The sequence below is a fragment of the Argopecten irradians genome, chromosome 8, assembly GCF_041381155.1.
Source record: "Argopecten irradians isolate NY chromosome 8, Ai_NY, whole genome shotgun sequence".
NCBI classification, from domain to species: domain Eukaryota; kingdom Metazoa; phylum Mollusca; class Bivalvia; order Pectinida; family Pectinidae; genus Argopecten; species Argopecten irradians.
This window is the reverse complement of record NC_091141.1, coordinates 42,462,402-42,487,262: the sequence shown is the minus strand read 5'-3', so window position 1 is coordinate 42,487,262 and position 24,861 is coordinate 42,462,402. Positions and strand designations below refer to the sequence as shown.

The window sequence follows — 24,861 nt, the reverse complement described above, 5'->3', positions numbered from 1 at the left end:
TTAGCCCAAAGGTTGAATCTGACCATTAAGACCGTAACAAAAATTCGTTGTGCCTTTATATAAGTGTATCGAGGGATGTAAATATTTATGTATATATATATGGACAGGCCAAGCTAACAAGTAAAGCTGGTTTCCCAATGTGTATTGTGTACCTGTACTGTGACCTTTATGGCTTTTAAATTACGTAACTGGTATTTTTCGGGATTCACAAGAAAATACAACATAAAAAAATCTTTTTTTATTTTATTTTTTTTTTATTTTTTTTTTTTCATTCATTCTTTTAATATAGTATAGTACGGTATGTACTACATGGACTTGGTACGAATGCCAATCAACAAAACACACACACAGCTTTGAAACGAATTTTCAACCCACGGTTATATATATTAATAATTCGTTGTACTTTTCCTTAGCTCGGACTAACAGCTACGTACACGCAGGCTACAGTTTCATGGCCGGGATGTGCAGGATCACAATTTTTTTATTTTGAAATCAAATAAATAAAAACTTGAATTAACAAAATCAACGTCGATCTCTGCTGTATGGCTTTTGCTGCATATACACAGTGCTCTATGAAAGGGTGGCCTTTGATTTCCACTTTTAAGACCAGATGTCGACATCTTTTAGTTTAGATGTCGACATCAATAACTGACAAGTCGGTGTCACACCCGAGCATAAACACATTAATCGCCGAGTTACCGACTGTCTACATAAATATCTTGGAATCATTATGTGGGCATGTACATGTGGTAAGTCGACATATTCTTCTGTTTATGTCGACATCTTCCGATATGATGTCGACTTAATGCCTTAACGATGTCGACATTATTAAGTCGTAAGTCGGCAAATCGATGGCAGACATATGCCACCATAAAATTGCAATATTTTCTAATTTTCGGATTAACGGGCCTTCGAACTATTAGGCCTTAGCGGTTCAAGTGACCTTAAAATTAACAGATGACGATTACTGCGTACTAATCAGACGGCGTGACCAGACCATTATTACACGATTATCATATAATAAACAAATTATTGAAATTCATAGTTCAGAGAAAAATACTTTGACAACTCTCGGTAAAGAAATTGCTATCAAATATCTTCATCTAGCTACAAACACATGCACACAATTATTTTCATTAGCAATCCAATATGGCGAGTGTTATCCATTGTTTGCGCATGTGTAACAGGAAGGCGACAAGTCGACAACACGACAAGTCGACAACTCGACAACACGAGGAAGGCGACAAGTCGACAACTCGACAACACGACAAGTCGACATTTTATCACGACAACACGAGATTCTGTACGCGCTAATTAGCGTGTTTGAAATGTCGACTTGTCGTGTTGTCGACTTGTCGTCTTGTCGTGTTGTCGACTTGTCGCGGTTCGAAAACGCGACAAGTCGACATTTTAACTGTTAAATCTCGGGTTGTCGCAGTTTGAGACCGCGACAACTCGACAAGGCGACAACACAACAACACGAGATGGCCGTAATCAGCCACCATAATAGACAGCCAGATACTTTATCTTCAACTGGTCGGATACTCTGGTGTCCTCCGCCACAGTCCGACCAATTGAAATCTGTCAGTTTTCCGACGTTTCTTGATACCTGGTGACAATTATACGGTATGATATCTATTGTATCAGATACCAAATTAAAGATGAATTATCTGGTTGTCGATTGAGCGTATTCCCATTGTCACATCTGATATGATTTGTTAATAATCATACTTTTTCTGAAATTGGGTAGTGTTATATGGCCGGCCGATCCAGTTTTAGACCTTCACACAGTATTACGTACAGTATATAGAGAGAAAAATATCTATAGAGCCAAACGCCTGTGAAAAGATGTCTTGATATTATTTTCTAAAGTAATATATATTACCATAACGTGGAACAATATGCGCTAAAGTGCAGTTTTTACCGAAATATTTTTTTTGTTTCTCAGTACGCATTTTACTGTCAACTTGTCCAAGTATATATACGTACTTTGTATATATTAGAGGGGAAACTAGTAAGAATAAAGTTGATTATCTTTTACTTTTACTATGAAAGCATAATCTTTTCTTCAAAAATGAATTGTCAGTAGATCTGTATCAGCTTCTGAGTACCGAACTATCCGTCAAAATGTCCTATAAGTGCTTACTAATGTTAACAGAGCTTGTATACTATTTAAATATCTGCTTATAAATATTGCTGTATAGTAGTCTTCTTAGATTTTCCTAACTTCACAGCAATGTCGTTACAAAACGGCACAAACATTTTAAAAATAAAATCCTAGAAAGTGCTTATATACAAAGATATATTAGATAGCTAAAATAAAGTATTGGCCACAACATGACATAGATTCATTAAAATACGGCATTTGAACACTAGTACACGTCAAAACGAAAGATTAACGGCCACCAAATCATACCAGAAGTTGCCATCAACTTTTTTTCCTGTCATAACACTAAGGCTATATAGCTATGAGTTAGTAGATTGGTGGTCGTGTTTTTGGGAAGCTGCAGATATGTAGCTTTCCATATATATATATATATATATATATATATATATATATATATATATATATATATATATATATGTGTCATACACGAATTATATGTAATATGTAATACTTCTATGTACACTTTATAACCTCACTACACGTATATAATTTTAAATATATTTTATCGATTTTAATCTTAGATTTTGAATATGTAAAACGTCAAGTAAAATACAATACCAATCATTAGACAAATTGGTAAGTTATCTTTCTGTATGGAATAACATACAGTATTTTATACGAAAAATTAATGTGATATCTTAATAATCAGGATCAAAACAGACAAAAAATATCAACATTTTGGTAATACAAATGTACAATGTATTATGTCAACAAGAAACAAGCTTATATGTATTTCTAATTTTATGACCAAAAAATATATCTTTTGCCGTTTTTAGTAGAGATGAAACCATTGGTATGATTTTGGATAATCAGTATGTAGTCCCATTTAAAATTTATCCGGATAAAGATTGAGCATATGCCCGGCTATTACAATTTAGTTTTAACAAAATCTTTAAAGCGCTTTGATTGTTTCCCTACCGCGTGAAGCGTTCGTTTGAATGTCCATAACAAACATGGCGACGTTGTGGGTCGTGGCGGCAGCTGTTACCTGTTTAAAAGCGCTTTTGATACCTTCATAGTAAGATTTTTTATCGAAACTAAGTTGAACGTTAAATTAAGTCCATGTACTTTGTTTGGATTTTATAGCACACTTTGACAAAGCGTTTAAATGACGAATTCTGCCATCGGCACTTGTGGTAATGGGACGAGTTGTCCTGATTCGATTTTGTCCCTTAGTTCTGACGTTAACAGAAAACTTATTGGTCTATATATGATTCCATGTTTGAAATATGTGTAAAGTGGTGATGTCTTGTACTAGTATATTGTATTTGCATGTTTACATGCTTTAGTACATACAATGTACATGTCATGTGTGAAGTCTAATGTGACAATTAATGTAATCCAATATTAGATGTCGATATTGAGGAACTTCTGATTGGCAATACTGACGTTAGACACGACGTTATGATCAAATTTGTCTCGTCGTGCTAAACCTATAACATTGTTGGAGTAGTGACATTGTAGATCTATCTAAAAAGAAAAGTCACAATTGATTCTGTTGAGGTTCATAAACTGCAGCTTACACAGTAAAATATATGCTCATCTGTTATTGCACAATGCACATATATAGAGCCTTCAGTTTTGCTATGCTATATTCCGGGGGTGAATATAAGGACAGTGATAGTAACTCCTGGAATATCGAGGATGCAGGTTGTTCTTTTTTTTTTTCCAAAACATATCTAGAATATTAGAGGATCTTTTGTATCTCTTAATTACCTACTGGTAGTTGATCAATTTTCATTGTATTTTAAAATCAAGTCTCAACAAAATAAGTTTAAGAAGAAACATGGTATAATGCAATAACTCCTCTGCTTCAATAATCAATGAACTGCAACTTACTTTTCATAATCAAAAGTTGAAAAATAGACTCTGTAACACTGGCTTTTCATTACATAATTATATAGTAAACATGATTATAATGAACCTAGTTTAATTAATAAAATACATATGAAATTGATACATATTACAAACGTTATTTGCAGGAAGCTTGACAGGGATTGTGAATGAAAATTACTATGTTATAACCATGCATAACTTTGTTGTAAGCATGTTCATTATAAATATGTTTTACTGTAACTAATGATAAATATAAAGGTTTATTTCATTTTTAGAATCACGTTACTATGAATTTTCATCACATATTTTTTACTTTCCTTTACAAACAGTAGATCAACTGACTTTGAAGTCCATAGAAACTGGTTAGCCATCACAAACAAGTTGCCTGTGAAAAAGTGGTATTATGAGGTATGTAACACATAGAAGTGGTATTATTAACTGAAGTACATAAAAAGTGTTAATTATAGGGTTTGTAAAAGTGGTATTGAGTGGTATTTAAAAAAGTTAGAGACATTCTACAAAAGCCATGATGAGCCAGCTGATAGGAAACAACACAAACTTAAAACCTAAACAAGGCTGACTCCATGTACTATTTTGCCCATAGGAGACTCCAGCATTTGTGATACTTTTCAGTTAGATGAGAAAAATGTGCATTTATTAATCTCCCAAAAGAGAAAAGACTAACGAATATTTTCTGAAAGATTTCTGTATTTTTCTTGCAGAGTCTATCAGAATGGACGTTGGATTACCCCCCTTTCTTTGCCTGGTTTGAGTTTGGCCTGTCCAAGGTGGCCTACTACTTTGACTCCAAGATGTTGATCATCAGCAACCTTTCCTATGCCAGCAATGAAACAGTTTTGTTCCAGCGGCTTTCTGTTATTGTTACAGATTTTGTTTTCATTTACGCAGTGAAAGAGTAAGTACAGGATTTATAGTAAGGTTCATCTACAGATATAAACATAGAAGTAATAAATAAGCTGGGTTTGGAGTGTATTTCTCTAACATGCAATTACCAGTTATTTAAGTTAAGGATATATTAAGTTTAGAAGGTGAAGGAAGTCTGAGTATACTGAGAAAAACAACTGACCTATGGTCAATATCTGGCAACTATCCCACATGGTCTCAAAATTTTGTTTCACTTTGAAACTCCTTTCTTTATGAATATTTTGAGGGAAAAAAGTACATTTAATGCATTTCTTTTCAAATGTATATGCTGTCATTGATTTTAAAGGTTTTGCTCCAAGTTTGTGAAGCTGCGTCGTCGGGATGAAAATGATGAAGATGTCACAGAAAACCCGAGTGTAGTACTGGGAGTTCTACTCATCTGTAATTGTGGCCTTCTCATTGTAGATCATATCCTTGTCTGATTAGTTCTGTTACAGGGGTGAAAATCAGCGATTGTTAAATTCTAAATTTCTCAAAGTCATCCAAAGTTATTTTTATTACATTCTTTCATACTGAAGGATAACAAATACATACACTTATAAAAGGAGAGTTACAATGAGGTAGGGGTATGGAGATGAAGGAAGGATCACTTTGCGAAATATCAATATCGAAAAATTGTCCACAGTTCAATGCAGATCAAGATATGTGAGGGAAAATCAAACTTGGATGAATACCAGTAATTATATGATAGTGTTACTCTAGCATAGCAAATTATTATACATCATATTAAAGATTAGATTCATATTAGATAAGCGGGAAGGAGAAAGAATTCAGGATTAGATTAGGTCAAGCTCAACTAATTTTAACCATTTCAACCATTTTTTTTTCAAATTGTTCCCCCTTGCAATGTGCAATTTATTGCTGGACCTTGTAATAGTCTTCTATGGAATTAATAAGTGTTGTTACATTAAGTAACTTATGTAAACATCTGGTTTTATAAATATACAGTTCAATAAACAAAGAAATTTCATTATCAATAAATTTTGTTGTTTGGCTTTAAAACCAACAGTTAATTCTTTATTTCAGGTAAAGGGAATTTAAGAGTACTTAAAGATGCTCCACCGCCGACAGAGCATTGTTGAACAATAATTTGGAATTTGTATCTGCCTAATTAACACAAAAAATGATATAAAATAATTTATTTCGCCTTTGTGCATGCGAATCAGTACTTATTTCAGAATAAAGTGCCACGGATTTTTTTCGGATGCAATTAATTATTTTTCATATCTTTAACTTGAAGTAAAATTAGAAGCTCAAACTTTTCAATGGTGGTAAATTGGTGTAAAGTAAGTAACTTTTGTAACTGAAGAAAAATACTAAATCTCTGCCCCTGTTTTGAAAGTGAAAAAATACCATTTGTCAGCGATGGAGCATCTTTAATAAAGAACTTCTCTACATTCCTATAAGATATGGAGAGTTGCCTCCCTTCCATTGCTACAAAAACACAATATGGATTATTTACAAGGTCAATTTTGTACCAATAAGAATAGGATGTTAGACAGTGATTATTATTTCTATATTGCAATCATTGTAATTAAGAATTTTGGTTACATTGAAAGGAATAGCATAAATCTTCTACCATGTTTCTTGGCCGTAGGCAAATATAAATCCAGTTTTGGTTTGTAGGATTACATGTGTTAAGTAAAATATAAAATCTTGAGATCCCTTAGTTCTTTTAAGGGTCATTCCAAGGTGAAATGGCCTAATAGGGTTCTTAGCTATGTATTTTTATAGATATTTTTTGAAACTAGTAATTAGATCATGACCTAAGAAATAGGTTACTTTGCCATGAAAAGTATCGTACTGTATTATGCAAAAATATAGTATTAAAAGGGCAGACAAGAACACTCCATAGCGCTATCAGATACGATCATTATAAAGCTCTTGCTATCCATTTTGGTGTAAAAGCTAATAGAAGTTAGTAAGGATCAGTTATTGATTTACCTGTACACAGGTATGCTTGCTTTATAAGTTGTAATTGTTTTAATCAATATTAATATCTCGTATTGTCATAATCTTTATTCATTTTCATCTTTTCCTTATTTCCATAATTGAAGATGTGTGTTCCTTAGCTTCAGCAAATATTCACTTTCAGTACAATGGTTTCCTGTTTGGACTGATGATGTTGTCTATCACACATATGTATGAGGTAGGTAATATAAATTCTCATTGCATCATTCACAGCAAGACTCATTATCTCTGATGATCTCTGAAGCCAATGCGTAGACAAATTTAAAGGTGTTAAGATATTGATGAATTAAATAATCTTTTCACATTTTCTTGTAATTTCTATGGGTGCCTTAAAGAGTTAAGAGAAAACCTTCTAATTAATTCTATACATTAATATTTCATCAAAAAAAGTAAGTTCAATGGTAATCAAATGCATGTTCTAATTTTCAACCAAGCCATAAATAAAAATCGTAATACTAAGTACAAAGACATTCTGAAAGCAAAACACAGATGCATCCAGGGAGACTAAACCAGGCTGAAGGTCCGACTGAACTAGGCTGAAGGTCTGACTGAACTAGGCTGAAGGTCGGACTGAACTAGGCTGAAGGTCTTACTGAACTAGACTGAAGGTCGGACTGAACTAGACTGAAGGTTGGACTGAACTAGGCTGAAGGTCAGACTGAACTATACTGAAGGTCTTACTGAACTATACTGAAGGTCTTACTGAACTAGACTGAAGGTCTTACTGAACTAGACTGAAGGTCTGACTGAACTAGACTGAAGGTCTTACTGAACTAGACTGAAGGTCTGACTGAAATAGACTGAAGGTCTGACTGAACTAGACTGAAGGTCTGACTGAACTATACTGAAGGTCTGACTGAACTAGACTGAAGGTCTTACTGAACTATACTGAAGGTCTTACTGAACTATACTGAAGGTCTTACTGAACTAGACTGAAGGTCTTACTGAACTATACTGAAGGTCTTACTGAACTAGACTGAAGGTCGGACTGAACTAGACTGAAGGTCTTACTGAACTAGACTGAAGGTCGGACTGAACTAGACTGAAGGTCTTACTGAACTAGGCTGAAGGTCGGACTGAACTAGACTGAAGGTCGGACTGAACTAGACTGAAGGTCGGACTGAACTAGACTGAAGGTCGGACTGAACTAGACTGAAGGTCGGACTGAACTAGACTGAAGGTCGGACTGAACTAGACTGAAGGTCGGACTGAACTAGACTGAAGGTCTTGCTATACTGAAGGTTGGACTAAACTAGACTGAAGGTCTGACTGAACTATACTGAAGGTCGGACTGAACTAGACTGAAGGTCGGACTGAACTATACTGAAGGTCGACTGAACTAGACTGAAGGTCGGACTGAACTAGACTGAAGGTCGACTGAACTAGACTGACTGAAGGTCGGACTGAACTATACTGAAGGTCGGACTGAACTAGACTGAAGGTCTTACTGAACTAGACTGAAGGTCGGACTGAACTAGACTGAAGGTCGGACTGAACTAGACTGAAGGTCGGACTGAACTAGACTGAAGGTCGGACTGAACTATACTGAAGGTCGGACTGAACTAGACTGAAGGTCGGACTGAACTATACTGCAGGTCGGACTGAACTATACTGAAGGTCGGACTGAACTAGACTGAAGGTCAGACTGAACTAGACTGAAGGTTGGACTGAAGGTCTTACTGAACTAGGCTGAAGGTCGGACTGAACTAGACTGAAGGTCTTACTGAACTAGACTGAAGGTCGGACTGAACTAGACTGAAGGTCGGACTGAACTAACTGAAGGTCACTGAACTATACTGAAGGTCACTGAACTGACTGAAGGTCTACTGAACTAGAAAGGTCTACTGAACTAACTGAAGGTCGGACTGAACTAGACTGAAGGTCTACTGAACTAACTGAAGGTCACTGAACTAGACTGAAGGTCACTGAACTAACTGAAGGTCGGACTGAACTAGACTGAAGGTCTACTGAACTAGACTGAAGGTCTTACTGAACTAGACTGAAGGTCTGACTGAACTAGACTGAAGGTCTGACTGAACTAGACTGAAGGTCTGACTGAACTAACTGAAGGTCTACTGAACTAGACTGAAGGTCAGACTGAACTAGACTGAAGGTCTTAGACTGAACTAGACTGAAGGTCGACTGAACTAGACTGAAGGTCTGACTGAACTAGACTGAAGGTCTTACTGAACTAGACTGAAGGTCTAACTACTGAAGGTCGACTGAACTAACTGAAGGTCGACTGAACTAGACTGAAGGTCGACTGAACTAGACTGAAGGTCGGACTGAACTAGACTGAAGGTCGGACTGAACTAGACTGAAGGTCTCGAATAACTGAAGTCGGACTGAACTACTGAAGGTCTTACTGAACTAGACTGAAGGTCGGACTGAACTATACTGAAAATTTCTGAAACTATACTGAAGGTCTTACTGAACTAGACTGAAGGTCGGACTGAACTAGACTGAAGGTCGGACTGAACTATACTGAAGGTCTGAACTATACTGAAGGTCCAGGACTTTACTTCAGTAATGCTTTTCTTTATATTTTTTCCTCATCGCATATACTGAAGGTCGGTTTATACTGAAGGTCAGGACCTGAACTATTTTTCCTCCAGGAGAAGTATATCAGGACTGAAGGTCGGACTGAAAGTATATCTGAAGGTCGACCTTTTGGTTTTTATATTTTTCCTCCAGGAGAAGTATATCAGGAGTGCCTTTTGGTTTTTATTTTTCCTCCAGGAGAAGTATATCAGGAGTGCCTTTTGGTTTATATTTTTCCAGGAAAGTATATCAGGAGTGCCTTTTGGTTTATATTTTTCCTCCAGGAGAAGTATATCAGGAGTGCCTTTTGGTTTATATTTTTCCAGGAGAAGTTATATCAGGAGTGCCTTTTGGTTTATATTTTTCCAGGAGAAGTATATCAGGAGTGCCTTTTGGTTTATATTTTTCCAGGAGAAGTATTCAGGAGTGCCTTTTGGTTTATATTTTTCCAGGAGAAGTATATCAGGAGTGCCTTTTGGTTTATATTTTTCTCCAGGAGAAGTATATCAGGAGTGCCTTTTGGTTTATATTTTTCCAGGAGAAGTATATCAGGAGTGCCTTTTGGTTTATATTTTTCCAGGAGAAGTATATCAGGAGTGCCTTTTGGTTTATATTTTTCCAGGAGAAGTATATCAGGAGTGCCTTTTGGTTTATATTTTTCCAGGAGAAGTATATCAGGAGTGCCTTTTGGTTTATATTTTTCCTCCAGGAGAAGTATATCAGGAGTGCCTTTTGGTTTTATATTTTTCCTCAGGAGAAGTATATCAGGAGTGCCTTTTGGTTTATATTTTTCCTCCAGGAGAAGTATATCAGGAGTGCCTTTTGGTTTATATTTTTTCCAGGAGAAGTATATCAGGAGTGCCTTTTGGTTTTATTTTTCCTCCAGGAGAAGTATATCAGGAGTGCCTTTTGGTTTATATTTTTCCTCCAGGAGAAGTATATCAGGAGTGCCTTTTGGGTTATATTTTTCCTCCAGGAGAAGTATATCAGGAGTGCCTTTTGGTTTATATTTTTCCAGGAGAAGTATATCAGGAGTGCCTTTTGGTTTATATTTTTCCTCAGGAGAAGTATATCAGGAGTGCCTTTTGGTTTATATTTTTCCTCAGGAGAAGAGGCCTTTGTTATATTTTCTATATTTTTTTCCAGGAGAAGTATATCAGGAGTGCCTTTTGGTTTATATTTTTCCAGGAGAAGTATATCAGGAGTGCCTTTTGGTTTATATTTTTCCAGGAGAAGTATATCAGGAGTGCCTTTTGGTTTATATTTTTCCAGGAGAAGTATATCAGGAGTGCCTTTTGGTTTATATTTTTCCTCCAGGAGAAGTATATCAGGAGTGCCTTTTGGTTTATATTTTTCCTCCAGGAGAAGTATATCAGGAGTGCCTTTTGGTTTATATTTTTTCCTCCAGGAGAAGTATATCAGGAGTGCCTTTTGGTTTTATTTTTCCTCCAGGAGAAGTATATCAGGAGTGCCTTTTGGTTTATATTTTTCCAGGAGAAGTATATCAGGAGTGCCTTTTGGTTTATATTTTTCCTCCAGGAGAAGTATATCAGGAGTGCCTTTTGGTTTATATTTTTCCAGGAGAAGTATATCAGGAGTGCCTTTTGGTTTATATTTTTCCAGGAGAAGTATATCAGGAGTGCCTTTTGGTTTATATTTTTCCAGGAGAAGTATATCAGGAGTGCCTTTGGGTTTTATTTTTCCTCCAGGAGAAGTATATCAGGAGTGCCTTTTGGTTTATATTTTTCCTCCAGGAGAAGTATATCAGGAGTGCCTTTTGGTTTATATTTTTCCAGGAGAAGTATATCAGGAGTGCCTTTTGGTTTATATTTTTCCTCCAGGAGAAGTATATCAGGAGTGCCTTTTGGTTTATATTTTTCCTCCAGGAGAAGTATATCAGGAGTGCCTTTTGGTTTATATTTTTTCCAGGAGAAGTATATCAGGAGTGCCTTTTGGTTTATATTTTTCCTCCAGGAGAAGTATATCAGGAGTGCCTTTTGGTTTATATTTTTCCAGGAGAAGTATATCAGGAGTGCCTTTTGGTTTATATTTTTCCAGGAGAAGTATATCAGGAGTGCCTTTTGGTTTATATTTTTCCTCCAGGAGAAGTATATCAGGAGTGCCTTTTGGTTTATATTTTTCCTCCAGGAGAAGTATATCAGGAGTGCCTTTTGGTTTATATTTTTCCTCCAGGAGAAGTATATCAGGAGTGCCTTTTGGTTTATATTTTTCCAGGAGAAGTATATCAGGAGTGCCTTTTGGTTTTTATTTTTCCTCCAGGAGAAGTATATCAGGAGTGCCTTTTGGTTTATATTTTTCCAGGAGAAGTATATCAGGAGTGCCTTTTGGTTTATATTTTTCCTCCAGGAGAAGTATATCAGGAGTGCCTTTTGGTTTTTATTTTTCCTCCAGGAGAAGTATATCAGGAGTGCCTTTTGGTTTATATTTTTCCAGGAGAAGTATATCAGGAGTGCCTTTTGGTTTATATTTTTCCTCCAGGAGAAGTATATCAGGAGTGCCTTTTGGTTTTTATTTTTCCTCCAGGAGAAGTATATCAGGAGTGCCTTTTGGTTTATATTTTTCCTCAGGAGAAGTATATCAGGAGTGCCTTTTGGTTTATATTTTTCCAGGAGAAGTATATCAGGAGTGCCTTTTGGTTTATATTTTTCCAGGAGAAGTATATCAGGAGTGCCTTTTGGTTTATATTTTTCCAGGAGAAGTATATCAGGAGTGCCTTTTGGTTTATATTTTTCCAGGAGAAGTATATCAGGAGTGCCTTTTGGTTTATATTTTTCCAGGAGAAGTATATCAGGAGTGCCTTTTGGTTTATATTTTTCCAGGAGAAGTATATCAGGAGTGCCTTTTGGTTTATATTTTTCCCAGGAGAAGTATATCAGGAGTGCCTTTTGGTTTATATTTTTCCTCCAGGAGAAGTATATCAGGAGTGCCTTTTGGTTTATATTTTTTCCTCCAGGAGAAGTATATCAGGAGTGCCTTTTGGTTTTTATTTTTTCCTCCAGGAGAAGTATATCAGGAGAGTGCCTTTTGGTTTTATATTTTCCTCCAGGAGAAGTATATCAGGAGTGCCTTTTTGTTTATATTTTTCCTCCAGGAGAAGTATATCAGGAGTGCCTTTTGGTTTATATTTTTCCAGGAGAAGTATATCAGGAGTGCCTTTTGGGTTATATTTTTCCAGGAGAAGTATATCAGGAGTGCCTTTTGGTTTATATTTTTCCAGGAGAAGTATATCAGGAGTGCCTTTTGGTTTATATTTTTCCAGGAGAAGTATATCAGGAGTGCCTTTTGGTTTATATTTTTCCAGGAGAAGTATATCAGGAGTGCCTTTTGGTTTGCTGTGTTGTTAAATTGTAAACATATCTACCTGTACATCGCGCCGGCCTACTTTGTCTATCTACTCAGATGTTACTGCTTCCAAAGTACCACAGGTAAGTTATCAAGGATAGGTGTTACTAATTATTATTACATATTGTATTAGTGTGTACTGAAGTTTTACTGTATCAATAATTACATCAACAAAAAGTAAATTACATGAATCGCAATGTTTGTTATACAGATGGACGCATTAGATGGTTGTCATTCTCACCTCTCAGACTCATCGCCTTGGGAACCGTTGTTATTTCTATTTTTAGCCTGTCATTTGGGCCATTTATTTATCTGGTAAGTGTCTTGACTAGATAAAGCATCTTAATTGTTTATATTCTCCATTTTGGCTCAACTTGTTCTAAATAATTGTGAGCATATATCAATGATATAGCTGTACGTCGTATATAAAATGCCCTAAAAATTTTATGTCGCGAAAAAAAATGCCCTTTTTTTGCCCAGCACCCTGCCCTTTTCAAATCCTAGCTGGAACACTGATTCATGATGCTTTGACTTCCAAATATGGTGTAGAACATCATCTGGTGATCGTGTGGTTTAAGGTGTCTCGCCAATTCCTTGATTTGAATTATTAAATTGATAACTAATATACCTTATAACGGGTTATTTTTGCCTCTCACAAATTTCGGCATTTGTTCCTGAAAATAGGATAATTGATTTTTGCCACTTCATATTTTTCGCTATTGAAGAACAACGGTTTAAGATAAATCCATGTACTGTATCACATATCAGGTTTCTCTCTCTGGTAGATGTAAAATTATCTTGTGTAGTAACGCTGATTTATCGTAGCAGAAGGGATTGACAACTAATTATATATTTCTTTTATTCAATATGATTAATGTTCACATGGTCACGGGCGAACCAAAATGCTTAGTTTAGTAAATTAATGAAAAGTATATGTCTTTGTTGTCAGACCGCTCACAGGTAGCCATTATGGGATATCAGCTAATATAAGCATACTCCTACTCAACTACCCTGGTAATATTCACCAGTTTAAAGTTCGCCATGTTATGTTATTGCGAAAACAGCGAAAATAAGACACTGGTGAAAATCTCATTCTACTGTATTATGTACACGTTCCGTTTCAGAACCAGCTCCCTCAGGTAGTATCGCGGTTGTTTCCCTTTAAAAGGGGTCTGTGTCATGCTTACTGGGCCCCTAACTTCTGGGCGCTGTACAATGTAGCAGATAAGGGAGCTGCCATGGTAGGTAAGGAAGTTAGAAAACATTTATAAATTAACTAATTAAGGAACATTTATAAATTAAGAAATACTTATGGACATAATGTAGGCATGCATATCGATTACAAATTGTTTACATATTGGGAAGGTCATTTCCATCACATAATTTAAGTTCTGACTGTGTTTTTAGTTCACTTAACCTGAAGGGCTGGTGAGCTTATGCCATGGCGCAGCGTGTGTCGACCGCTGTCTGTCCGTGAACATTTCCTTTAAAGATGCTCCACCACCGACAGAGCATAAATGATATTCATCATTTGAACAATAATTGGTGTTTAATCATGAATATATAAGTCTAATAAACACAAAAAATAATAATAATATGAAATAATTTATTTTGCCTTTGGTGTATGCTCAATCAGTACTTCATTCCAATATAGGATATAATGCCACCGAATTTTTTCGGGATGCAATTCATTTTTTTTAATTTTATTTTAACTTAAAGTAAAATTAGAAGCTCAAACTTTTCAATGGTTTTAATGGTGTAAAGTAAGTAACTTTTGTAACTGAAGAAAAATACTAAATCGTCTGCTTCTGTTTTTGATAATGAAAAATTACCATTTGTCAGCGGTGGAGCATCATTAAACTGCTACTAGTCATAGAGTTCTGCATAGATTGTAACCAGACAGCCTTTGGGACAGGGCCGAGTTTGTTTAAATCTTTTTTCTGAACCCCTGGGGCAGGCCATCGAGGGGCAGGGCCCAATAGGAAAAAAATATTTATTTTGAACCCCTTTGGCAGGAGCTCGAGGGGCAGGGCCCAATAGGAAAAATAGAGGTAATTCCTTTTAAATCGCTACATAAAGTTCTGCATTGGTTGTTTGTAACTTTGATTGGGGGCCAAAACGGCATAAACTATGCATAGTCCTTTCACAGAAATATCCTTATGGGGAAGGGGAACAGAACAGACTAAGTATCAATTTAGGCTCTGAGGAAATTAACACTTAACCTGTATATTGCTTGGCTCCACAAATCAGGTAAGTGATACAGGCCCTCTGTGGCTCTTCTTTAAGTGAAAATGTAATTTGTTAATAATTTTGTAAACAGAAAGATTGTAAAAGAAAAGACGTTTGTCAAGCTACATCATTTGTTCTGTAGATAACATGTTGTTAGTTCTGTTCAACCATCTACACAAAGTAAGGATGAAAATTGTTATCTGAATACCTTTACATTTATGATATGTAGATTGTTTTTACTTTTAGCAAAGAAGTTACAGGTGATCAACAGTACAAGTGAAGCAGTGATGACGGGAGGTCTAGTACAGGAGTTTGAACATGCGATATTACCTTCAATACCCCCGATAGTGACTTTAGTTGCTGTAGTTCTCTCTATCTTGGTGAGAATTGTATATATATATATGAGATTTTATGAACCATGTCTAAGAAGTTTTTATTTTTGCGAGCCTTGGCATGCAAAAATTAAATCTTTGAGATGAGTTTCATAAAATCTAATGAAATGAACACAAATTTACAATATTTTTTATCACATAACTACAAAAACCTACATTACAAATAATCACACATCAAAATGTATTGCGAAAATCCAACGGAGGCTGCCATTTTGTCCCGCCGTCCTCAAAATCCTAACGTCAAATAATTTTCCCTGACGTCATTTTATTGTTTCTGTCATGTCGTCACAATGAATTTCAGCCATTGAAAATTCCTCCAGGTCAAATTTTCGAAACTTTTGATAACTATCCTCGCTACAGCCCTGTAAAGCGTTGATAACTATCCTCGTTACTATTACATACCTGCAATTTTTCGATAACTATCCTCGCTACAGCCCTGTAAAGTTTTGATAACTATCCTCGTTACTATGACATACCTGTAATTTTTCGATAACTATCCTCACTACAGCCCTATAAAAGTTTGATAACTATCCTCGTTGCTGTTACAGCCGGTCTTGCTGAACTTATGGTGGAGCCCTAAAGGGCCGAGGAGTTTCCTGAGGGCCTTGATCCTGTGTGCGTTTGGATCCTTCATGTTTGGCTGGCATGTCCATGAGAAGGCTATTCTGCTGATCATACTCCCCATGAGGTACAAACTGATTCATTGTGGACACTTTAAATCAACAAATCATTAGATATTTATGCACTCTTTTGACAACATTAAAGTGAACATTTTTAGCTCACGATCATCATATGGTGGGTTTTTCAAATCCCATTTCATCTGTGGTCTGTCTTCTCCTCTATTAACAAGTCTTGTTGTCACTATTACTGGGAATGCACAGAAGGCATCTCTCTCAAATTTCATATGTAGGTTTCCCTTGTTCCTAGTGCATATCACATTTTAAGACTTTTAAGAGTACAATAATCTACAAGATGGCCAACAAGCAGTCATCTTGGATTTGACAATTGAAGATTTTTATCGCTATTTCTGAAAAAAATACTGCAGGGATCTCTCTAAGATTTGATATGTAGGTTCCCATATAATCTCTCTTTCATGTTGTACAGTTTACTGGTGATCGAGAAGAAGAAGGATGCACAGCTGTTTTTGATTCTGTCTACTGTCGGCCATTACTCCCTGTTCCCTCTGCTTTTTACTCCAGCAGGTAAACCACTTTGGCTTTATATTTCCTAAGGTAGCAGCCTCATCAATATTTAAGGATAAACTTGATTAGATTTTTTTTGTTATGGAGATATAACACAAAAATCTGAGTGGATACTCTAAATAAACCATGAAGCAGTTTATGATGAAAGTACACTCAGATTTTTAGTTCACCTGAGACGAAGTCTCAAGTGACCTATTCTAACGGCCTTTTGTCTGTCGTTGTGAGTCCTATGTCCGTAGACAATTCACATTTTTGGCTTCTTCTCCAAAACTGCTGAAGCAATTTCAATGAAATTTTGCACTAACCATCTAAGGTATAAGGCCAATCAAAATTGTGAATGACACCCAGGGGCACAGGGGCGGGGCCAAAATCTTCTTCTCTACTCACAGATGTGGTATAATCAAATACTCTTCGTAAATAGAAAGGTCTAAAAGTCTTTACAAAAATTGTGAATTACATGTATATGACCTTGGGGTCTCTCGTTTCCCCCTGATGAGGGGGTTAAATTTACTATAGTTTATATAGGGAAAACACATTTTTGAGCTTTATTTGGTCTTTTGTAATTCTGTCTTTACATCATACAGAGTTAGCTCCCTTTCGGATAGGTATTGATTGTTACGTCATTATTTTGTGAGCGAAATTCACATCATTTCTCCAGAATAGTTTGATGTTACGCTCGCAAACACATGACGTCAAAATCAATGCCTGCTCGCAAGGGCAAATAACTCTGTAATACGCATATACTAATACCAGTACATAATTCCATATACAGTCAAACCTGTCTATACAGACCCACCATGGGGACAAGGAAAATGGTCCTTATCCACAAGTTGTCTTTATATCCAGGTTAAATTGTGTTATAGATAGCCTTTACGGATCCTAAAAGGTGGTCTTATGAAGCCGGTGGTCTTTATCCACAGGTGGTTGCTTAGACAGGGTTTACTTTATATCAATAGTTATCCGTATCACAATATGGAACTGATTCCTGTGGAGTTTGATACAATGTAAAAGGATTTTGCTACAATGTTGACTTCATATGTAATTTCCATGTTTGTATCAAATTCTTTAAAGGAAAAAAAGCAGATAAAATATCCATCTTTCCTTTGACTAACATATTATATATCATCGAAAAAATAAGAGATGCAACTCCTGAGCCAGGTACTAAATGGTATATTCGTGGTTCATCTGGTACTGCTGGTTGGTTCTTAAGAATTTCTCCTTCTGGAGTTTTTCTTTTTGTTCACCATATTATATATCATTTAATGATGGGTTCCAAGATCCCTATGGGATCTCTTGTTTGTTTGTTTGTTTGTTTATCATACTTTATAGAATGTAATTCTCTTCATGTCAATACGTTTGTATTTTAGGTATATATGTTTTCTCTATACACTGTAAATGTGAAAGAGAATAAAGTTTGAAAAGTTTGAATGTGAGTAAAATTATAATTTGTGTTTGTTTACAGAAAGTGTCATTAAAGTAGCGCTGGTCCTTATATTTACCCTCTACGCTTTTACAAGTTTGGGCAATGTTTACAGGTATGTAACACTTCTCACCTACAGAGTAAAACCTCGTTAACTCTGTGAGACAATGTTAATATTTCAAGTTATGTGAGTAATTGAATTACATTCACTTTATTATATAGTAAAACGTTTAGATGGGCAGACAAAAAATACTTAAACTGAGTCGTTATATAAGTTTGAGGTAACCAGGTTTTTAGAACAAAGATATTTTTTACACTACAAAATATGGAAACAATGGCTTAGAGTTATATGACAACAAAGCAATGTTGTATTTTTGTGTGTTTCAGATTTCCGTGGACGATACCGCTCCCTCTACTGTCAAAGTTAGAGTCTGTGTATGTACTGGGAATAGTACCTTTAGAGTTGTTTAACAGTTTAGGCCACCCTCTACTATTCCGTAGACTGCCATTTCTACCGCTGATGTTGACATCAGTATACTGTGCCATAGGTGTGACATACTGCTGGCTCAAGTTCTACTGGCTCACATTCCAGGAAAAATATCATGCAAAATCACAGTGAACTGGAAAATCAAACCAAAGAACTTATCAATTCTACTGGCTCACATTCCAGGAAAAATATCATGCAAAATCAAAGTGAACTGGAAAATCAAACCAAAGAACTTATCAATTCTACTGGCTCACATTCCAGGAAAAATATCATGCAAAATCACAGTGAACTGGAATATCAAACTAAAGAACTTATAATCATCAAAATACAGAAGTCACTGTGACTGGGAAACGAGAAGTACTCAAACCTTACAGTTGAGCCGTGATCTATACAGACAAGAAAAGTATTTAATGATAACATGTGAAGTACAATAAGCAATCATGAAACTGGAATGAGTTACCTAATAGGATCATGGTCAATAAGCCTGCAAATTTTCTTACTTTAGCAAACTTATTGGATGAAATACTGTACTGTACTTCAGTGCATTTACTCTATTTCAACAAATTTAAACAATGATAATAAACGTTATGGACATTTGTCTTAGGGAAATTGTTTACAAGTCAAATTCTCTATGAACAATAAAAATCAGGTTTCAGTGCAATACATCAAGTTTCCTTGGACTGATACTACTCTAACCATTTCCTTAGTGAAAGTGCTGGATATGCTTTCCAGGTCCAAAGGTCACCTTTACATAAAATAGAATCTGGACTTCCATGTAAAAGAATCAATTTCCTTAACATTATTATTATTATGCCTGATACAGTTTAGTTAACTTCTAACAATAAACATATTTTTGCTTTACACTGCTGAACAGATCATACATACTTTATTTTATTGACAAAAAGTGTAGAAACAGTTTTTCGTGATGTTTGTAAGATCACAATGGTAAAGAGTGTTGAGATGGTTATGGAAATACATGTGTTTGTTTATGCATTTATATTTTTTGAAATGTGATTTTTCAGATGTCAAACAATTTTCTTACCGTTATATATGTAAGTGTGATTATGTCACAACCATGCAACAGTACGTTGTAAAACATGACGTCGTTGAGTTGAAGATAAATGTAATTTAAACCATTGTCTTGTTGACTATTATTGGGGCCCTACAATGGAGACCTTTGTCTCCTGCTAATGACTGAATGGTTTACACATACAGAAAAGTGGTTAGGGTTCCCGGATACTGGTATAAGTGGTGGTTAGGGTGCCCCATTGTATTGTATCTACTGTAGGCTGAGTGGTGGTTAGGGTGCCCCATACTGGGTAATTGTATTGACTGTAGGCCGAGTGGTGGTAGGGTGCCCCATACTGGATAATGTATTGACCGTGGTAGCCGAGTGGTGGTTAGGGTGCCCCATACTGGATAATTGTATTGACCGTAGGCCGAGTGGTGGTTAGGGTGCCCCATACTGGATAATGGTATTGACTGTAGGCTGAAATGGTGGTTAGGGTGCCCCATACTGGATAATGGTATTGACCGTAGGCTGAGTGGTGGTTAGGGTGCTCCATACTGGATAATGGTATTGACAGTAGGCTGAGTGGTGGTTAGGGTGCCCCATACTGGATAATGATATTGACCGTAGGCTGAATGGTGGTTAGGGTGCCCCATACTGGATAATGGTATTGACCGTAGGCTGAGTGGTGGTTAGGGTGCCCCATACTGGATAATTGTATTGACCGTAGGCCGAGTGGTGGTTAGGAGTGCCCCATACTGGATAATGGTATTGACCGTAGGCTGAGTGGTGGTTAGGGTGCCCCATACTGGATAATGGTATTGACCGTAGGCTGAGTGGTGGTTAGGGTGCCCCATACTGGATAATGGTATTGACCGTAGGCCGAGTGGTGGTTAGGGTGCCCCATACTGGATAATGGTATTGACAGTAGGCTGAGTGGTGGTTAGGGTGCCCCATACTGGTAATGGTATTGACCCATAGGCCGATGTGGTGGTTAGGGTGCCCCATACTGGATAATGGTATTGACCATAGGCCCGAGTGGTGGTTAGGGTGCCCCATACTGGATAATTGTATTGACATAGGCAGAGTGGTGGTTAGATTGTGCCCCCATACTGGATAATTGATATGACCATAGGCCGAGTGGTGGTTAGGGTGCCCCATACTGGATAATGGTATTGACAGTAGGCCTGAGTGGTGGTTAGGGTGCCCCATACTGGATAATTGTATTGACAGTAGGCCGAGTGGTGGTTAGGGTGCCCCATACTGGATAACGTTGTATTGACGGTAGGCCGAGTGGTGGTTAGGGTGCCCCATACTGGATAATGGTATTGACCGTAGGCGAGGGCGAGTGGTGGTTAGGGTGCCCCATACTGGATAATTGTATTGACAGTAGGCTGAGTGGTGGTTAGGGTGCCCCATACTGGATAATTGTTATTGACAGTAGGCCGAGAGTGGTGGTTAGGGTGCCCCATACTGGATAATTGTTATTGACGGTAGGCCGAGTGGTGGTTAGGGTGCCCCATACTGGATAATGATATTGACCGTAGGCCGAGTGGTGGTTAGGGTGCCCCATACTGGATAATTGTTATTGACCGTAGGCTGAGTGGTGGTTAGGGTGCCCCATACTGGATAATTGTATTGACGGTAGGCCTGAGTGGTGGTTAGGAGTGCCCCATACTGGATAATGATATTGACCGTAGGCCGAGTAGGGTGGTTAGGGTGCCCCATACTGGATAATGATATTGACCGTAGGCCGAGTGGTGGTTAGGGTGCCCCATACTGGATAATGATATTGACCGTAGGCCGAGTGGTGGTTAGGGTGCCCCATACTGGATAACGTTATTGACGGTAGGCCGAGTGGTGGTTAGGGTGCCCCATACTGGATAATGATATTGACCGTAGGCCGAGTGGTGGTTAGGGTGCCCCATACTGGATAATGTTATTGACGGTAGGCCGAGTGGTGGTTAGGAGGCCCCGTACTGGATAATGATATTGACCGTAGGCTGAGTGGTGGTTAGGGTTGCCCCATACTGGAGTGAATGATATTGACCATAGTAGGGTTCCCCATACTGGATAATTATTGACAGGTAGGCTATGCCCCATACTGGATAATGATATTGACCGTAGGCCGAGTGGTGGTTAGGGTGCCCATACTGGATAATGTATTGACCGTAGGCTGAGTGGTGGTTAGGGTGCCCATACTGGATAATGGTATTGACCGTAGGCCGAGTGGTGGTTAGGGTGCCCCATACTGGATAATGGTATTGACCGTAGGCTGAGTGGTGGTTAGGGTGCCCCATACTGGATAATGGACTGTAGGCCGAGTGGTGGTTAGGGTGCCCCATACTGGATAATTGTATTGACTGTAGGCCGAGTGGTGGTTAGGGTGCCCCATACTGGATAATGTATTGGACCGTAGGCCGAGTGGTGGTTAGGGTGCCCCATACTGGATAATGGTATTGACAGTAGGCCGAGTGGTGGTTAGGGTGCCCCATACTGGATAATTGTATTGACCGTAGGCCGAGTGGTGGTTAGGGTGCCCCATACTGGATAATTGTATTGACCGTAGGCCGAGTGGTGGTTAGGGTGCCCCATACTGGATAATTGTATTGACCGTAGGCCGAGTGGTGGTTAGGGTGCCCCATACTGGATATGGATAATGGTATTGACCGTAGGCCGAGTGGTGGTTAGGGTGCCCCATACTGGATAATTGTATTGACCGTAGGCCGAATGGTGGTTAGGGTGCCCCATACTGGATAATGGTATTGACCGTAGGCCGAGTGGTGGTTAGGGTGCCCCATACTGGATAATTGTATTGACCGTAGGCCGAGTGGTGGTTAGGGTGCCCCATACTGGATAATTGTATTGACCGTAGGCCGAGTGGTGGTTAGGGTGCCCCATACTGGATAATGGTATTGACCGTAGGCCGAGTGGTGGTTAGGGTGCCCCATACTGGATAATTGTATTGACAGTAGGCTGAGTGGTGGTTAGGGTGCCCCATACTGGATAATTGTATTGACCGTAGGCCAAGTGGTGGTTAGGGTGCCCCATACTGGATAATGGTATTGACCGTAGGCCGAGTGGTGGTTAGGGTGCCCCATACTGGATAATTGTATTGACCGTAGGCCGAGTGGTGGTTAGGGTGCCCCATACTGGATAATTGTATTGACCGTAGGCCGAGTGGTGGTTAGGGTGCCCCATACTGGATAATTGTATTGACCGTAGGCCGAGTGGTGGTTAGGGTGCCCCATACTGGATAATGTATTGACCGTAGGCCGAGTGGTGGTTAGGGTGCCCCATACTGGATAATGGTATTGACAGTAGGCTGAGTGGTGGTTAGGGTGCCCCATACTGGATAATTGTATTGACTGTAGGCCGGAGTGGTGGTTAGGGTGCCCCATACTGGATAATTGTATTGACCGTAGGCCGAGTGGTGGTTAGGGTGCCCCATACTGGATAATGTATTGACCGTAGGCCGAGTGGTGGTTAGGGTGCCCCATACTGGATAATGTATTGACCGTAGGCGAGTGGTGGTTAGGGTGCCCATACTGGATAATGGTATTGACTAGGCGAGTGGTGGTTAGGGTGCCCCATACTGGATAATGGTATTGACCGTAGGCCGAGTGGTGGTTAGGGTGCCCCATACTGGATAATGGTATTGACGTAGGCCGAGTGGTGGTTAGGGTGCCCCATACTGGATAATTGTATTGACCGTAGGCCGAGTGGTGGTTAGGGTGCCCCATACTGGATAATGGTATTGACTGTAGGCCGAGTGGTGGTTAGGGTGCCCCATACTGGATAATTGTATTGACCAGTAGGCCGAGTGGTGGTTAGGGTGCCCCATACTGGATAATGGTGACGTAGGCGAGTGGTGGTTAGGGTGCCCCATACTGGATAATTGTATTGACCGTAGGCAGAGTGGTGGTTAGGGTGCCCCATACTGGATAATGTATTGACCTAGGCCGAGTGGTGGTTAGGTGCCCCATATGGATAAGTTATTGACCGAGTGGTGGTTAGGGTGCCCCATACTGGATAATGTATTGACGTAGGTGAGTGGTGGTTAGGGTGCCCATATGGATAATGTATTGACGTAGGCGAGTGGTGGTTAGGGTGCCCCATACTGGATAATGTATGACGTAGGCCGAGTGGTGGTTAGGGTGCCCCATACTGGATAATGTATTGACGTAGGACGAGTGGTGGTTAGGGTGCCCCATACTGGATAATGGTATTGACGTAGGCGAGTGGTGGTTAGGGTGCCCCATACTGGATAATGATATTGACCGTAGGCTGAGTGGTGGTTAGGGTGCCCCATACTGGATAATGGTATTGACCGTAGGCCGAGTGGTGGTTAGGGTGCCCCATACTGGATAATGGTATTGACCGTAGGCTGAGTGGTGGTTAGGGTGCCCCATACTGGATAATGGTATTGACAGTAGGCTGAGTGGTGGTTAGGGTGCCCCATACTGGATAATGGTATTGACCGTAGGCCGAGTGGTGGTTAGGGTGCCCCATACTGGATAATTGTTATTGACCGTAGGCCGAGTGGTGGTTAGGGTGCCCCATACTGGATAATGATATTGACCGTAGGCCGAGTGGTGGTTAGGGTGCCCCATACTGGATAATTGTATTGACCGTAGGCTGAGTGGTGGTTAGGGTGCCCCATACTGGATAATGTTATTGACCGTAGGCCGAGTGGTGGTTAGGGTGCCCCATACTGGATAATTGTATTGACCGTAGGCCGAGTGGTGGTTAGGGTGCCCCATACTGGATAATGGTATTGACCGTAGGCCGAGTGGTGGTTAGGGTGCCCCATACTGGATAATGGTATTGACAGTAGGCTGAGTGGTGGTTAGGGTGCCCCATACTGGATAATGGTATTGACCAGTAGGCCGAGTGGTGGTTAGGGTGCCCCATACTGGATAATGGTATTGACCGTAGGCCGAGTGGTGGTTAGGGTGCCCCATACTGGATAATGGTATTGACAGTAGGCTGAGTGGTGGTTAGGGTGCCCCATACTGGATAATGGTATTGACAGTAGGCTGAGTGGTGGTTAGGGTGCCCCATACTGGATAATGTATTGACGTAGGCCGAGTGTGGTGGTTAGGGTGCCCCATACTGGATAATGTATTGACAGTAGGCTGAGTGGTGGTTAGGGTGCCCCATACTGGTATTGACGTAGGCGAGTGGTGGTTAGGGTGCCCCATACTGGATAGGTATTGACAGTAGGTGAGTGGTGGTTAGGGTGCCCCATACTGGATAATTGTATTGACAGTAGGCTGAGTGGTGGTTAGGGTGCCCC

The 24,861-nt window shown here is 38.9% G+C and overlaps 1 protein-coding gene across 1 annotated transcript; it reads left to right on the top strand.

Annotated features, from left to right (window-relative positions):
- The first annotated feature begins 3,081 nt into the window (after nt 1–3,081).
- On the top strand, nt 3,082–19,690 carry LOC138330420 (dolichyl pyrophosphate Glc1Man9GlcNAc2 alpha-1,3-glucosyltransferase-like). The gene is made up of 13 exons (XM_069278026.1): nt 3,082–3,185; nt 4,333–4,411; nt 4,726–4,919; nt 5,235–5,360; nt 7,034–7,097; nt 12,783–12,906; nt 13,035–13,138; nt 13,948–14,068; nt 15,299–15,432; nt 15,993–16,132; nt 16,549–16,646; nt 18,109–18,181; nt 18,454–19,690. Exons 1-13 carry the CDS (start codon nt 3,106–3,108, stop codon nt 18,683–18,685), a joined length of 1,569 nt encoding a protein of 522 aa, XP_069134127.1. The 5' UTR covers nt 3,082–3,105; the 3' UTR covers nt 18,686–19,690.
- Nucleotides 19,691–24,861: the final 5,171 nt, after the last annotated feature.